This window comes from Euwallacea similis, chromosome 6, assembly GCF_039881205.1.
Source record: "Euwallacea similis isolate ESF13 chromosome 6, ESF131.1, whole genome shotgun sequence".
Lineage (NCBI taxonomy): Eukaryota > Metazoa > Arthropoda > Insecta > Coleoptera > Curculionidae > Euwallacea > Euwallacea similis.
In genome coordinates this window covers 3,441,391-3,459,612 of record NC_089614.1, presented here as the reverse complement: position 1 = coordinate 3,459,612, position 18,222 = coordinate 3,441,391, and the positions used below count along the sequence as shown (strand labels likewise).

The window sequence follows — 18,222 nt, the reverse complement described above, 5'->3', positions numbered from 1 at the left end:
CTCATCATCCAATACGATTTGTTTTTCAAATAATATCAAATGTTTTTTAAGCAGAAATCGCTACGGTTATTTTTTAATGGACGCCGCACACTTTTTTTTAATACGCCTATCTATCTATTTAAAAATTTATGTATGTAAAACAAAATTAATCAAAAGAAATATTAATATCACCATTTGAATATATTTCAGTAATAATTTATGATTACACTGACTGCTTTTGAATGGGAGGAGGGGAGATCTTCAGGTTGTCCTCCCCCTTGAGTTGTACCTCCAATACTTTCAGATTCGTTATTTTTTCTGATTTCAAAAATGTAAGTAATGTCATAATTATCTCTCACAGTTTCCAAAACATTTGCATTTTAATATTACCGGACCAACCTAAGGCATATTGCTGGAATTACTTTAATAGGCCAAGAAACACCATAAAACAAATGAAATCGTCCCTTTTTAGAATAAACTCTGCATACTGGGATAATATCAGCATTACACGCGAGTTCATGCTTACCATCGGCCTGATGATATTTAGAACCAAATATCACGAAAAGTGTACAGGATAATTATAGGCTTATTTATATTTTTGAAGTCAAGGAGACATAATATATGTTAATGTCAAATTCGAACATCATCTTCATAGAACTTAAATTTTTCGGAATGATGCAATTTTCAAGTGAACCCAAAGTTACTACAAAATATAAACGAATTAAAACCTGCTGATACTTTTTTAGCATATTATGGATAAGAAAGTATAAAAAAAACTTTTTTATATCAATTTTCGTACTATATTTTTGTTTTAATGTGGAATCAAATAATTTTTTCTCGATTCCTGAAATAAAGTAATTTTTTGACTAGTGAATCGTTATAGCATAATTTTTGAAAAGAAGTGTATCTATGCCATTTGAAGTTTTAGCAAAATACACAGCACCTAAAAAGAATATGTTTTAACTGTATAACCAAATGTGTCAGTGATTTTTAATTTCGACTTTTTACGTTTTTTGGGTGCAAAATGGCAAGTGAGCGAGTCGTAAATTATCCAATAATTATTTGACCTAAAAGAACACGTAAAATTGTTGACATTTTATTTGAATTTGACTGTCCATTTACCTTCATTAATGCCAGAATAAATTTTATATATGACGTAAATCACGAAACAGTTGACACTTTGGTCATGCAAAATAAATCCTCCAGTAATTTACCGGGCACATACGCCGACAAGTAAAATATATTTTGTTGAAAGAACATTTTACAGCACTACTTTTTTTAATAGTTATTATTATAGTGATAGCACAAAAGTGAAGTGTTAAGGTCATACTTGTGAACTGACATTTTTATTTTAATCTCCGATTTTCAACTTTTTTTTTGCAATCCGTAAAAATAAACTTTGGTCACAGAGATGTTGATCTTAAAGCAACAAGCACGTTTTGACTTTAACTTTAAAAACTGACTTTGTTCATCATTAATTGTTAGCATTAAGGCTTTTATCTCACAATGGCAACGTCGCTTTGGACAATAAATGTGCAGCATATGAAAACACGCTGTTGTCAAGTGTTCCAACATAACTACAAATTGTATATAAATGATTGTACTTGACTACAATATTGTGTATTTGTCATTCTCAATTTAATCAGTCTACAGTCTAATGAGATATTCCCGACATAAGACCGGTTTTGATGAGATATGAAATTACACATTATTACTGATTCCTAGTAAAAAAATGCAAATTAAAATGAGTTTTAACTGTTTTGAATGCGATAATAAATTTTTCAAGGTCCTAGACTCTGGGAGTGCCCAATGGAAAAAAGCAATTATGTACGTAAAATATAGGTAAATGCTATTAATTACCAAATATTTCGTGCATGTCCTCAAATTGCATTGGATAAAGGAGCTGTTTAAAGACATTTTGGTTCGGACCTGTTTACGAAGGGTGCCGAAATGATGAAATGATTTTCATTCATGACAAGACATGAGGTCATTTTTACGTTATCCCGTTAAGGAACTTTGGAAACAACATCGCGTGTATTTTCGTCTGGGAAGGTGGGACGATACACGATCATAGAGGTGTAAAAGGTTAGTATTGGCATAAAAGTTGGCCTCGGTGGATATTGCATTAGGTCTGAATTATGAATGAGACGAGCATCGACTCGGACGGTCAAACAAAGAGAAGTTTTTGAGTAGATATCTATCAGTCTGAAGTAACTAAAGTGGACGAACCAACAGGTGTCACATTTCGCAATGACCACGTTAGTCCAGGTTAGGTCTGTCTACGTCAGTTCAGGCAGGCGTTCGCGTGGCCACTCATTAGATCGCTGTCGTAATTAATGCATCCTTGAGACCTTAATCAACTTAGGAATGATAACCCTAAATAATCGAAAGGAAAAAATTAACTCACAAATTCTGACAGGAAGAGGAATTTGGTAAGCTGCTCAGCCTGATTCGATAATCAACTGCCGCGATGAGTTCTAGATATAAACACGCCGATTTCCTCTATTACGCTACTATACAGTTGGAGTGAATTTAATATCTCTATGAGCTTCATGACGCGTCCAGAATTCGAGATGAAAAGAAAGCGCGAGAACCGGCAACAGTGGGATCAACCGAACGTGTAGTAGAAATTCGCCAAACAAACATCGGCGAAGTACAAGTTTTGTGTCTTGGAAGTATGGTGCTGGAGTGATTACAACTGTGTAGCTTGAAAGCTTGCGTGATTTTTGGGAACAGCAACCTCCCTAGTGGCGAGTGACGAGTTTCACGTGACTACATGATCGCCAGTTCTACGTTTGAGGTCCGATTCCCACATGGTCTAGCCTAGAATGTGCACGAAAAGAGGGTATGTTTTGCTGTTTTGTTTGTGTACAAATATTGCTTCCTTGTCAAGTTGTTGCGTTATTGTTTACATATAGATAGTCGGAAAAAAACGGCTTTGACATGTTGTGACAACATCAATTGTCAACAAATAATGCATAAGCTGCAATTATCCTCCATCACCGATATTTTACATATTTAACAAGATAACGACAATTTGCAATTAAATTAACTAATAATTATTTACATGCAGAACGTACGTTTCGGATCCAACATCGGCCCATAGAGTCAAAACAAGTTTTCTAATCTTTCATTGGAAGTACGCGTTTTGTTGGTTGCGGCAAAATGGATCAATCGGCGCTTTGGCACTTAAATTTGGAAGTTATTATTATAGCCTACTGCAGTTGCAGTAGCTGAATGCATCTTTTATCAAGGTCGTACTGCACTACTGCAGTAACTGCAATGCAGCTTAAGTTCAAGGTGTCCACCAGGCTTTGATTCAGGGTTAATATACATTCTGAAGTGTCCTTTAAACCTGTCAGAATGCGAGAGGGAATAGAAACAAACCGCTAGTATGCAGCGATATATGTAGCAATGCATTAACGCCCTCGGTTTCTCGTTAAAAATGTGCGATAATGCATCAATAACCGAGCAGAACCGAAAAAGTTAAATTCGTTCTGAATTGCAGGCGTATAAAACTGGATTCAATGAGATGAGATTATCATTCTAAAATCGTTTTTATACATATCTTTCTGTACAGGCGGAATATTGACAAGCTGGCGTAATTATTGCGACCGAAGTCACAGTTTATTACAATTAAAATATCTCAGTATCAACTGCAAACATCAATGTTTTGTACGTTTGCCTGCCCATTTGATCAAAGGATATCCATGCGATATTTATTTGAAGTAGTAAAGTTCAGTGTGGGAGGAACTCTTTGAAACCCTTACAGATTAACCGCCTCTGTTATTATTATAGTCTTTGAATAACCGTAAGTACAGGTTACTCAAACCATTTCTTATTTTTGTCGATACGTACACCAGTGGCGGTAGCACATGTGTAATCTGCCCTTATGTTACGCCTATGTAGATCACCATCTTCTTGGTAACGTACCCTGCATTGGTTAGGTTTTAGTATTATTTCTGCCCCAATAAGGGTCGCCTTGTATAATAAAACTTTCACCCCTTTAATTTATAAGAATCACGGTTTAAAAACATCTACGTTTCGTTAAATCGATATAACTGCAACTCCGGAATAAAAGAGCAATCTTGCCATTCATCTAAGGCAGGGGTCCCCAAACTTTTTAGAGATACGGCCGCATGTGAATGTATAGAACGAGGAGCGAACCGGATATAAAGTTTCATACGAAAATAATATTAATAAAATAATTTGTTGAATTTGCTATTGTTTAGAAAGATATATAAAATTATCAAACAAAAAACACAAATATTTAATGTGATTGATGTGCTTATTTTGTAGATCTTTCAATTATTTTATTTATATTTGGTGCCGATTTAGAAGCACCAATAGTAAAAAAATCTTTCAAATCATCATCAGTTAGTTTTGAACGATTTTTTGGTTTTATACCATATTTCTATCAGCAAAAGTGTTGCTCACAGACGTAAGTTGTTCCAAAAATACAAATCAATTCTCTAGCAAAATTTCTAATATTCATGTAATTGTTTTTTGGTAACAAATAACAAAACTGAATTAAATTATTATTTTAAAACAAAGAATGCAAAGCATTGTTAACTTGCAAATCTGTCAGATCTAATTGCATATTCACATCAACCTTATCAGGATGTACTTCAAATGGATTTTAGAACAAAATGAACAGTTTTTAATATTTACAAAAACCTTTAAACGGCATATGTAGCTCATTTTCTAACAATACAATTTTTCCAATGCAATTTAAACTGAAAATGTAAGTTTTTTTGCATAATTAAAAAATTATTTTGTTCCAACTGTTGTTTGAAGAGAAGTAATTTTATTTGAAATGATTTAATATGGAAAAAGAGTTGATGTACAAGTTTTCCTTTTCCTTGTAACTTTACATAAAGAGAGTTGAGATGTTCAGTTATGTCAGTCAAAAATGCTAGATCCCACAACCATATGGAATCTAAAAGTTATGGAACTGGCCTTAATTTTTCCATCATAAATATACCAATTTGATTTCGTAACTCAAAGGAGCGTTTTAGCACTTTTTCGCGGCTCAATCATCGCACTTCAATGTGGTACAATAAATCGTCATTCTCAGGTGCAATATGCTCAAGAAAATAGTCTATGATTCAGTCCAGCTTTTCTTATAAAATTTACTACAGAAACGACGATAAACATAACGTACATAAAATTAAGAATTTTTCCATATAAAATCTATTGATTGAAAATTTTCGATATGCTTTTATATGGTATTAACATTTAATATAGTGAATAATCGCGAATTTTTTTGACCATCCGGCCCGTGACCGTATGGACAAGTGTCAAGGACCGGATTTGGCCCGCGGATCGTAGTTTGAGGATCCCTGATCTAAGTGTTACACTTGAAAGATATCGATAATAAATTAGCCGATAATTGCCTTTTAGCCGTCGTACGTCTATGTGTGTTAACCTTCGGTTTTAGTACTTAAAAACTTTGCAAAACTTGTAAAAGCTCTTTTGGCCCAATTGCCGTGTTGACCTGTACTTCCCAGAATTTTGTAATTTTTATAAACCTGATCGAGGTGCATTATTTAATAGTCAAATAAATTATTTTGTATATTGTTCCTGAGTTTGCCGTTCCAAAATCCATTACACACGTATCGGGTGGTGCGTTAAAAGTGGCTGCCGGCTGTCCGTCGGGGTATCCCAGCAAAAACTAGACACCCTGAATGACTTGTTTATTATGCTATTTATGAAAATTCGGTAGGACACGTTCATTATAATTTCAAGGGAGGCTCATTTTAACGCACACAATAGCTGCTCACCTTTATCTTTCTTCCTTGCAAAGCCACTGCGTTAAAAACTTAAATGGAAAGTAAGGTCACCTGATACATTGTTTGAAAGGGTGTTCAATCGCTTAAATAACGATGATAATAATTTTTTATTTTGATGGCTCTATCTGCCAAAGCGGCCTTTTTTATTATTTACACTACTAGAAGGTGAAAAAATACAAAATTGATTTTATTTTATATATTGTCCAAAATGACTTGCATTTATTTCTAGATAATAATACAGTCACTTTTGAAATTATTTGATAGATTTAGATTTGGTCCTATAAACCTTTAATTTCAAATACCCTCGTAGAAAAAATCCTGAAGAGTGGTCACGATCCTTTGGTGGCCACTCAATAGGACCTGTTCTACCAATCCAGCGATTGGGAAAAGTGGTATTCCTCTGTCCCATAATAATAGTAGCAAATCACACTATAAAGTGTATGTATTTAAAAAGTTGAAAACTTTTATGTGAAAATTAGTGTTGCTCCGTGTTGCTGAAATACTAATTCGCCTTTCAGAAGATTTTCACGCCTTTCAAGAATTTCAGTTATAGCGGGATAAATAGTTTCTTGTAAAAGTTGTAAGTAACCTTCTCCACTTAAAGCTTCATTAATAAAAAACGGTCTAACAATGTAATTGTCTAGGATTCCAGCCAAACATTTATTTTTACCGGATACTGGCACTGTGCTTGTCTTACTAAATCGTGCTAAAAAACGTTCCAGTATTTACAGTTGTGCCTATTGAGTTGTCCATTTGAGAAAACTGTACATTCATCGGAAAAAACATGTGTTGTAAAATAATTTGGGATTGTTTAACAACTGTTTACTGAATGTTTCACAGAATTCAAAGCAACACTCAGAATCATCTTCGTTTAATTCCTGAATTAATTGAATTTTATAAAAAAAACCTTATGACATCTTATGATGTCTACTGCTATCTATGATGAATGCTACTCCTTGATATTCCAATGTTTTCCATTACCTTTCCTATTAACTGAGTATTATCCATCAATAATTGCCCCCTAGACCGCCACTTCCATTACGTCGTTCCTAAATGATTTTTGACGCTGAGATCGTTTATTACCCACAGATCTAGTTTCCATAAATTTTTCCATTAACTGTGAGACATTTCTTTCTGGGTGTCTGTCAGCAAGTATTTGCGCTGCAGATCTTCCTGAACTATCATTTTTATGGTAAATTTCAACCAATTCAATTCTTTCTTGAAACGAATAAATCATTTTGAGAAATTACTTTATGTATGAGATTCGGCACGAATAAAATTGGAACTGATGAAAATAAAGTATCTAAAACATTTATTGACAAAAAAACGAATACATTTTTGATTGCACATCAACACCTTCTCGCAACAACAATCAATTTTTTTATCGTTCACCTCCTAGCATTGTAAATAATAAAAAAGGCCGCTTTGGCAGGTAGAGCCATAAAAATTTAAATTATCATCATCGTTACTTAGGCTCATGAATACCCTTTCAAATGATGTATCACTAGACCCTACTTCGCATTTAAGGTTTTTAAGGAGGCAGCTCTGCAGGGAGGAGGGATGAAACTGAGTAGCTATGTTGAACGTTAAAATGAGTTCCCTTGAAGCTATAGTCAATGTGTCTTACCGAATTTTGGTGTATTGTATAGCAAACAAGTTATTCGGGATGTCTAGTGTTTGTTGGGACGCCCTGTACATGGAAAATCACTACTGATAAATACATCGATATGAAAAAATTTTATGCGCACACACGAGAAATTGCTAAAAATATATTTTCATCCTCTAACTTTACTCCTGGGGGCGCAGCTTCAAAAAAACGCAATTATTTTCAAAGCCATTATAGTAAAGATCGCTTATTAAATGCTAATAATTTTAAGCCTATTCTATTTAACATTTTGACTAAAAATAAGGGGGAGATGTAGCGTTCCACCACAAGCATGTTTACGGCTTTCCGGCGCTTTGGTCAATTTTAATGAACAACATCGCATTTGATAGAGGATACCTTAGGTTACCTTTTCACATCAGCAGGCTGTCGATGTGATTTACATTACTGACTCTAAGTAGTAACATTTTGCATACCTACACTAAATTGGAAATATCTTGAGCCATTCAAATGCAACGATGTAACCTTTTATAGTTCTTTACAGAGGCGATAAAATTTAGGAAACGCTGAAACAAACCTCAAATCAATGTTTGTTGGCTAAAATCAAAACCTTAACTCAAGACATTCTTATCAAATTAAGTTTCTCCTTTTAGCCTTCGGAAGTTTTGTTACTCAATAGTCAAGAAACACGTTGTTGCCACGCGTATTAATTCATTTCACCCCTCGAATTATCCAAGTGTATCTACAGGGTCAATAGAAAGGATGAAACCCGTTTAGTATCTGAAGAAGCATCAAATACAAGTTCATCAAACTTCTGCGTGTGAAAAATGCTTATTTAATGAATTTTGAAGCTTTATTACTCATCGAATTAAGTTGTGGCGGAGGTGTAATGTTTGAATGCAATAGCTTCCCAGTGCTTTGACCAATTTTGATGACAACGTCGCATTCGATGAAGGATGCCTTAGGCTAATTTCTGACAAGAGCAAGTTGTCAATGTGATTTAGATTACTGACGTTAGATGACCATATTTGACGTGCTTACATTTGATTTAGGAGAGGCTTGCGCAAACATCAAATAAATATAAATATTTGCAGACCAACTTTAAAATGCCTAAGTCAAGAACTTCGTAGGAAATTGAGTTTGTTCATTTCGCAATTCATTTTTTTTTTCTTAACAGGGAAAAAACATACACGTTGATACCCCAGCAAACACAAACTTACGACGGTGTGATTACTCTTTACATCGAAATAGAGACCGACATCAGTGATAACCATCTAACGGCTGTCTTCTGTATTGCATTTACTACATATTTTCTACTGTAATCTATTGGCTGGTGTAATGCCGACAGATTTATGCAGGTTCATTACAAGACACACAGTAAAAGAACCGCAATCAGAAGAGACAAAAAACTTTGCACATGTGAAATTGACAAATTTGCATCTCAAATCTATTATACCATTAGAATAACGACTTCGAAATCAATTTTTGAGTTATCGAAGCATCAAGTTGAGGACCACGGCTCCAAATTATTTTTCGTTATGTGATCGGGTTGTTCCAGCCCTGACGCTTTCGAGTGTGCAAAAACTCGCCGAAGTTCGTGAAATCAATCATAAGAAATATTATCAGGTATGCAAGAATAACTGAAAGCGTTGGAAAATTTTGAGAAGACAAAAATAAATATCTCAGAGCGCTTTCAATGGTGTGGGTGCTTACCTATTTGCAAGATAAGGTATATGTATGATGTATAAACCCACCGAGGCAACTACAGCTGCATATGCAAGGGAAAAAAGAAAGATTCCTTAAAAGCTTTTAGATAGGAAACAAAATGACTATATTCTACAAGATAACAGCGAATTCCAGCCTTTCTCATAGTGAGATCAGCAAGTTTAATGGAGGCATCAAAAACTGCAATAAATATTACATGAATAATACCATGGGATTATGCATGTATGGTACAAGAGGGCGGCAAAAACGTCCCTCTAGGTAACACCTACATCAATGTGGCCCTGAGTGAGACTTTGGATGTTGTATGTTACACGTAAAAGTACCGTTCTATTCTATTAGAAAAAAAAAAGATTTATTCATCAGTGTAATAGGTTGTTGTTTGCTCTATTCCCTTATGGTATTACTATTTTAGATACATTATAGAAATTCATAAAAAGGTCAGATGAACAAAATATAATGTAGATATACTAATAATTCATTTGTCAGACGCCGGATTACATCTGGCACATTTCAGCACAGGTGATTAGCCTGCAATAATTAATCACAGTCACAAAGCGATATCATTGCGAATACCCAGCATCGGATTAATAGTTTCATGAACACATTTAAAGTGCATACATTTTACCGAGTTGTTCTGGAGAATGGCAACAAGACGATTTAACAGCCTCCCGGACATATCGATAACGGCCCGTTACAAGTTTTACTGCATAGTGCCAGTGGACTATTACAAGTCGCTCTGGACGTTTCATGCATAGGGCCGGTACGTTTAGTTTTTCGGTCACGTATTAATTCATATCAGGCGCAAAACTAGCCAAGTATATCTGCAGGGTTAGCAGAAAGTATGAAAACCACTTAATATCTGAAGAAGCATCCCATCTAAGTTCACGAAACTGGAAATGCTATATATGATGAAACATTTAACTTGAAGTATCGCAATATCTCGAATAATAAGTGCTCTATAAAAATGTCTGTTATGAAAGTTTAATTATTCCGTGGAGCTAATACATTGATGCTAAAATTAGTGCCCCTCGGCTCCTTGTGGAGAGGAAATAGGGGATGACTTTTATTTTTTAAATGGCATCCCCTATTTTTTGTTGCAGATTCGAATTTTATGGCAAAAAACACGTAGAATTTGTTTGGAACATTTTTTTCGATTCACGATAAATGGCGCTGTAATCAACGAAATTTTATTTTCCTTTCGTTTATAATTTACTGGAATGTTTGATGAAATCTGCTTTAAAATCAATGTAAACAAAAACTTTTTGCAGTTAGTTTTTAAAGTAAGTACCCAAAATGATGATTTTCAAATTCAATGCACTTATTAATCCGCATTTCGAACGATGGAAAACAACTGACAAGTGCGTCTACTGGAATTTCGGTACAAGCATTTATGGTACGCACGGTAGAGCTGGTTTGGTAAACTGGCCTGCTAGATCACCAGATCTCAATTCGCCAGATTTCTTTTCTTGGGGATATCTTAAAGACAAAGTTTATAAACAAGTACCAACGACACGTGAGAATATGATTGTCTGCTGGCTCTATGCAGCAAAACTTGTAACGGGCCGTTATCGATATGGCGAGGTGGCCGTTAAATCGTCTTGTTGTCATTGGTCAGTAGGGCAAAGGAAAATTTATGCACATTAACAGTATTCAAGAAACTATTAATTCAATATTGGACATCTGCAATGATATCGCTCTGAGACTGTAATTAATTATTGCAGGCTAATCTCATATCATGCTGAAGTGTGCGAGATCTAATCCAGCATCTGACAATGAATAATTGATATGTACATATTACATTTCGTTAATCTGACCTTTTTTAAATTTTTGAGATGGGCTTGAAATAATAATATAGAGGAGTACAGCAAACAATAACCAAGTAACCCTCAGCAATCAATTTCAAAAGAATAGAATATTGTGCAGTTTGAACAATCCACAACCTCAACAAGTAAGAGGTTGGAATTAGATGTTTTCTTGTAAAATACCTTATCTAATTATTGTAGTAGTTCATTAGATTTGTAATGTAAATTTCTCAATTTGGGCTAGAATTTTTACCTACATACATCAAGCCTTCGTTGTATTTGTCTGTATTCTAGTCCATTTATGCGTTGCCGTGTGACCATATGTGCCAAGTTGTTAATGTCTTTTGACTGCTGTTCTTTTATCACATGTCCTGTAGCGGACCTGCATAAATCTGTCGGCATTATGCCAACTAATAGATCACTGTACAAAATATGTAAAGGCGATGCACAAGACAGTCGCTAGATGGTTATCATTGAAGTTGGCCTTTATTTCGTTGTAAAGAACAATTACTCTGCCATAAGTTTGTATTTACTGAAGTATTAACATATATGTTTTTCCCTATTATGGAAAAAAACTATTAATGAAACGAAGAAACTTAATTCCATATGAATTTGTGGTTCTAGACGTTTTAATCTTGACCGAAAAATATTTACATACATTCTTTTGACTTTTGTGTGAGTCTCTCCTAAATTTTATGTAAACATGTCAAATATAGCTATCTAGCGTTAATAATCTTAATCTTATTGACAGCTTTCTCTTGTCAGAAATTAGCATAAGATATCCTTTATCGAATGCGATGTCGTCATCAATATTGGTGAAGGCGCTGGGAAGCTATTGTATTCGAACATTATATTTCTTTCACAAACTTATTTTAACAGTAAGAAAATTTCAAAATTCATTGAAAAAGCATTAATAAGCCAATTAACACATCTACACTATGAGGGTCTTGGAGATAATTGCGTCTTTTAGTGTTGAAGGTGAGGCTACACCTCCTAGTGTTAAATTTAGATAATTAAACATTATTTCGAGCAATTTCTCGTGTGTAATTTCCTATTATATATTTTTTTCGCACCGATCTATCACCAGCGGTTTTCGATGTACAGCCAGTGACCATTATTAACGCACCACCCGATACAAAGTCATTAATGTAATCCGCATTACAGTGCATTATATAAATTACTGAACATTACATTGCATTAGTTGCAGTCGAGGTTGCATTGCGTTGCATTATCTGCGTTACTATTGACATTAATAGAAATTTGCAGCAATGAACTTGGCAATAATTTACCTTTAAAATCCGTTTATCGATCAGATTTGTCATGCAATTTTTGACAATAAACTGGGTTTAGAAGTAAACTCGCAACGGATAAATAGCGTTGCTGCAACAACCCCTAGATCGCATTACTACACACTATGCTGCGATACTGTTGCACAGCATTATAAGCTGCATTTCTATACATTACCAATAAAGTTTCCAAGTGGAACTCAAGGTCCTTTGCTTTCCAGTCACCTCATATTTATCTAAAAAATTGAAAATGTGCATTTTGTGTATTAATATTTATAGTATTTTAAAATACTGTTAAAAGACGATTTGAAGTAAAGCAAAATAGCTATTGTAAATTTGACAAATTGAAATTTTACAATCTTTGTCATGGGGCATTCTACTTTATTATCTTATCATTTTATTGTATGAATTTTTTCCGAAGGTTTCCTCATGTTGATTTGATAAATATACGGTTTAGTGACATTATTTCCAATTAATGCGATTCTCTCAGACAATTATTTGTGTTTTATAAGGATAATGTGTAAGACGAACAAAGCACCTTAATTTCATAGCTTTACCTAATGAAATTAAGGTGCTTTGTTCCTATTACATAGTATTCTTAAGTAACGTAAATAAATCGTTTAAGCAGAAACGATTGGAGATCAGATCGTAAAACCCAATATTTTTTAAATCAGTATGAAAAAGCTCATATAATAAAACAATAATATACAAGGTATTCTGAGAAATGTCCTATTGCAAAAATTTACATTGTAAGTCATAAATTTTTTGCTTTACATTGAATGGTCTGTTCAAGAGTATCTTTAAATTATTAAAAAGTGTAGAACAATATAAAATGTAAAAATGTGGTTTTGTTTCAGGACTTTTTTCATAGGTTTATAGCAATAGTTTGAAATAAATTTATTGAATTTCAATAAACTATTAAATTTTAAATTTATTAAAACATAGTTAACCATGAACAAAACCAGGGGTCTTCTGTAATAATAACTGCTTCAAACAAGGCCGCCGCTGGAGTCGTCTTGTGTGATAATAATAAATTATTATTTGTTAAATCATCATTTATAGCCAGTTTTGTAGCCCAAAATGCCCAAGTGGAATTGAAAATAAGCGGAACAATAAGACTGATGTCGAAGTATAAAACATCAAGGAGTGACCTAAACTAAACGATTTGCAACAATTCACTTTTCAATTTATCTAATCTAATCTATTCAAAAACCGAGGACAAAATCCAATTTTTTATGTGGATTTAAAAAAATGAAGCAAGAGCAATATACATATTTCAATTTAAAAAAATGCAACTTTGATTTAATTGAAGTCCTCTGTAGATTTACACACAACAACAAAATTTTGTATGAAATGTTTCTTGTTAGATCTAGTGTTAGACGAGCCTATTCCGAAATGTTAGAATGGTTCTGAATCTCGTTCGGGACCTTTTTAACACTGTATATACAAGGTGATTCATACTAATTAAGTATAAAGCTTTTTACTTAACCTTGCTCAAAAATATCCTCTCCATGTGTGAGTTACTCCTTATGATTAATAGTTATTGTCTTGGTTATTGTCCTTGACTTGAATTTATTTAGAATCAGTTTTCGTAGAAAATATTAAATTTGCGAGTTTCGAGAGAAATTCATTTTTTGAATGAGAAAATAGAATTCAATTTTTCATATCACGCCTCTGAAATGTACGTTCATAGTGAGAATTTCTACCATGTATTATAGTCGAATCATACGTAGCTCATACTCGCAGTACAAGATGTACCAAAAATAGTTAAAAACGGCCAAAGCTACATCAATTAAAGAAATACAGCACAAATCAGTATTAAATGCCTGTAACTCTGACAGGAGATATTTTTCGATCAAAATTTATATGTATTTTATTTAATGTTTTGAGTCAAGGAATCGACACTTAAAAAACTTCAAACCTAATTATGACTCATCCTGTGTAACTTACATTACGCAACAGTGCCTCGAATTTAATGATCAGAACTTAAAGAATTATTAAAAAAGTTAAATTTAAGGCGACTTGCTCATATAAACATAAGTCCTTATTTTCATCATTTCTTAACTACAGAGTGATAAAAGTTCTCAAAAAATAATGTTTTTATTTCCAAACTGTAGAAGCGTCTAAAATCAAATTCGATATACAGAATACTCTCATGAAATTTTCCAAGAAAAGTTTACTAGAGGCGAAGACCTGCGTAATATGTACCGGAAGACAATAGGCCTCATCATAAGATGCGACATTCAATTATCGAGTAAAAGTACCCCTTCATATTTTTTACAGCTGCCACCGCTTTGCCATAAAATTGATTTTTGTTATGCATATATTGCTCTTGAGGGGGTTGAATTAAAGTCGTAAACATGAATTATATGTCACGCACATAAACACTCATTTAAAAAAAATTGCCTTTTATGAAGTTTTAATGCAAAAACCTGCGACATATTTGTATGTGATGCGCATTACTATGCATTATTTTGCATGCATTATTCACGTTACACGATATTTATATGAACTACTAAGTAATACATAATATAATAAAATATTTAGTACTACTCATAAAAATATTTACTGCATTACTCCATTAGCCTCAGATTACAATACGCTTAGAATAATTTTATGGTAAAGTATTATTATTGTTCTTTTTTTAATAGTATTACTATTATTATTGTTATTATTCTTGTTATAAGAAAATGCCTTTTCACTTCCCTGTAGGCGGGGGGATTGCCCCATTTCAGATTCCATAGGTATCAATAGGATAAGATCCTGTAGGACTCGTATGGTGGTGGTAGGTCCTAAGTGGCACGATGTTCTGCCTCCTTTCCTTGAATTTTACGCACAGTACTCGCTGTTGCTAAGAGTACCATCTTCTGCATAGGCCAAAACAGATTTTCGTCGATTCCCAGATCTTTCAGATTAGTCAGAAGATTTATCGAAATGAGTCCAGTTGTAGACAGGATAACTGGAATTATGCGCACATTCCTCATTTCCCATTGTTCTCAGATCTATTCCTGCAAATCTCTGTATTTATGGATTTTCTCATTACGCTTCGTCACCAGATTGTTATCGTTTGGGATAGCTATGTCGACCAGGGCGGCATGTCTAAGCGTCTTATTTACAAGTATTATGTCTGGCCTATTGTGAGTTACCGTGCAGTGTGTCAAAACTGTATGGTCCTATCACAGCCTATGGCTTTCGCTCTCCAAAATAGGCTCCGATGCGTACTCATAGTAGGAGATCCTGTCTGCTTGACGGAGCTCCAGTTTATCAGTCAGTTCCCGATGCAATATCTTGACTGCAGAGTTGTGTCGCTTATTATACTTCGTCCCTGCAAACGCCTGACAGTCTCCGGTATTGTGTTGAATGGTTTCAGATGCATTACATTCATATCTACACTCAGCATTCGTTATCATGGCGTCCCGAATAACATGCTTCACATAGTTCCGGGTTAGCACCACCTAGTCTTGTATTGCCATCAAGTATTCCTCGGTTTCTGGGAAGAGTTGTCTCGAGGTCAGTCAATAGTTCGACACTTTGGTGTCCACTTGTTCTTGACTAACCTCATTTGGGTGTTTTCCGTGCAAGAACTTCCCTTTTCAGGTCTGAACTTTCTCGGCGTTGTCGGGATGTCTGGGCCAAATGTTTCGTTTCTTCACCATAAGTAGTGTCTCGTTATCTGCATGATATAGGCTCCTATGAAATGCAGACGTCTCAGCTTGTTCATGGAAAAATCGTCTCAAGTTGATTATTAGTTGGTCTAAAAGTTTCTTGAGATCTGTTAGTCCCCTTTCTCCCGATGGTCGAGGTAGAGTAATTCTCTGAACCGCACTTTTCGGATGGTGTTCCCGTGCTCTCATCATAAAGGTCCTCACTTTTCGTTTTAAGTTGTTGATGTAAGTAACTGACCACTTCACTATTCCAAACGAATAGGTAAACACTGGATAAGCATAAGTGTCAAGTGCATGAAACAAGTTTTTTACTGTTGAGGCTAGATCATAACAATTTTCTCATCCTTCTGAGGAGTTCTGAAATTAATTCTTTCTTCATAGTTTTGCGATCAGTGCCCTGAGCCTATCTCATTCTCAGGTATCTATACGTATCTCCCTGCAGTATCGTCTCTATATTATGTCCATCACGAGTAGCGTAGATCGAATCTTCTTTGATTTTTCCCCGTACTATTACAATGGTGCAACATTTGTCTAAGCCAAACTGCATCCCCATGTCCCTCCGAGAACCTCTCCACAATGCTAAGTATTTGGCTAGATTGTTGTTTCGTGGCAACCACGAGATTTAAATCAACCATATACAATAGGTGACTCCCTCTCATAACCTCCATGTTATTATTTTTTACGGCGAATCCATATCCTGTGGAGTTTAGTCCAGTGGACAGGGGGTTCGTTGCCATACAAAACCACAGAAGGCTTACTGAGTCACCCTGAAATACGACCCTCCTGATCGGTATAAATTTCTATGGTGATAGTGTCAGCTCGCTTAGTTAGGCGAAGTCGGGTGCGCCAAGTTTTCATTGCGTATTTTAACAAATTAATAATGGCCGGATCTAACCTGTAGATGTTCAAGACTTTGATAAGCCACACGTGAGGGACCAAGTCAAATGCCCTCTTGTAAAGTATACATATAAGCCATATAGAGGTTCTTGTTTTTAGCGCTTGTCTGGTTTGGGATAATGGAATCCATCGCTAGTCATTTCTTGCATCCCCTTACATTTTTTATACAGACTTTTTACTGAATTGCGATTATGTTATTCCTTTCACAGTACGTGTAGATTATCTGGGTAATGCACAACGTTATAAGTTTATATAAAGTCGGCAGGTAGGTGCTAGGTCCATATTTCGATGGATCCTGAATATTATCCGTACCTTTAAGCAAAAGCGATATCATTTTCTGTATGGGGAACCGTGGCATGTCACGGGGGTCAGCAATGACCTCGTTGATGTATGTTGTTAGCCTTTGATGAGAAGAAGAGGATCTCTTTAGCCAAAAGTCCTGCGCCCCGTTAAGATGGAGTGCTCTCCAATTGTGAGACCGTCCAACGGCGCTGGAGACTTCTTCGACGGTAAAGGGGGTGCTCGGTATTTCCTCACAATCTTGATATGTCATCTTCTCCTCATTTACCCATGCAAATTGAACTCATTATTATTATTATTATTATTATTATTATATATATTTTTATTATTATTATACTTGGAAAGTCTATTTCTTGTTTTTTACATCCATAGAAAGAGAAACACGCCAAATAAGCCATTTAAAATAATTCATTAATTGAAAATTATTTACACGCAACTGCATTTATTATCAAATAAAAGTTTTTATACGTTTTCATTATATCTATTTATTTATTCTTAACCTATATCATTTATATATTTGTTTTTAATAATTTAATACCCTAAAAACATGATTATCTGTGTTTTGTCAACAAATATCAAATAAAATATGTTGAAATGCTCTTTTGGCTGACCGGCGTTGGGGCTTATTTTGTCCAAATACATTAACATATTAAAACTATTAAAATTTTCATTTTTATACCAAAATGGTAAAGAATTATAAACGGCAATTAGGATCCAGGATATAAAGATTATTTTAATGACCATCTGAAACTGGCTCTCAGCGCAGTTCGCGATAAAGGTCTCTGCTCTGACACAAGTGTTAAATTATTCAATATTCTCTAAGAGAACTTCTATTTTTACGTTGTTAGGACATTTGTGTTCGATTTTTGAATGTTGAGACGATCACCTATAAGCCGAACATTCGTCGGTAGCAAGAAAAATTCATCATCAGTTTATTATACAATGTAGATTTAGGTGGTCTTTTTAGGAGATTTTACTGGCAGCTGAATTTCATAGCTCCTTTCAACGATATGACTCGCCTAAACAGTGTATAGTAAAAAATCAAGGCGCAAATATCTCTAAAGTGTCGCAAACCTAATATCAGTTTATGATTCTACAAATTGATTTACCGATTATGAAGAATTGTTAGATTTGTTTCACACAAAAGCACTGCTAAAATCTCGAAGTAATTTT

At 34.5% G+C, this 18,222-nt stretch overlaps 3 protein-coding genes across 3 annotated transcripts in view; 1 reads left to right on the top strand and 2 right to left on the bottom strand.

Annotated features, from left to right (window-relative positions):
- LOC136409733 (translation initiation factor eIF2 assembly protein-like) overlaps nt 1-17,454 on the bottom strand; it is an 89,485-nt gene extending 72,031 nt beyond the window's left edge. Inside the window, exon 1 of the mRNA XM_066391441.1 lies at nt 17,449-17,454. The gene's annotated coding sequence lies outside the window, so the exon portion shown is untranslated. The remainder of the gene's footprint in view (nt 1-17,448) is intronic.
- LOC136409722 (insulin-like receptor) overlaps nt 2,590-18,222 on the top strand; it is a 52,094-nt gene continuing 36,461 nt past the window's right edge. Inside the window, exon 1 of the mRNA XM_066391419.1 lies at nt 2,590-2,824. The gene's annotated coding sequence lies outside the window, so the exon portion shown is untranslated. The remainder of the gene's footprint in view (nt 2,825-18,222) is intronic.
- Nucleotides 15,190-17,302, bottom strand: LOC136409698 (uncharacterized). Its single transcript, XM_066391382.1, has 6 exons — nt 16,929-17,302; nt 16,629-16,855; nt 16,367-16,549; nt 15,793-16,172; nt 15,368-15,642; nt 15,190-15,319 (listed from the first exon to the last, which is right to left on the bottom strand). Exons 1-6 carry the CDS (start codon nt 17,300-17,302, stop codon nt 15,190-15,192), a joined length of 1,569 nt encoding a protein of 522 aa, XP_066247479.1.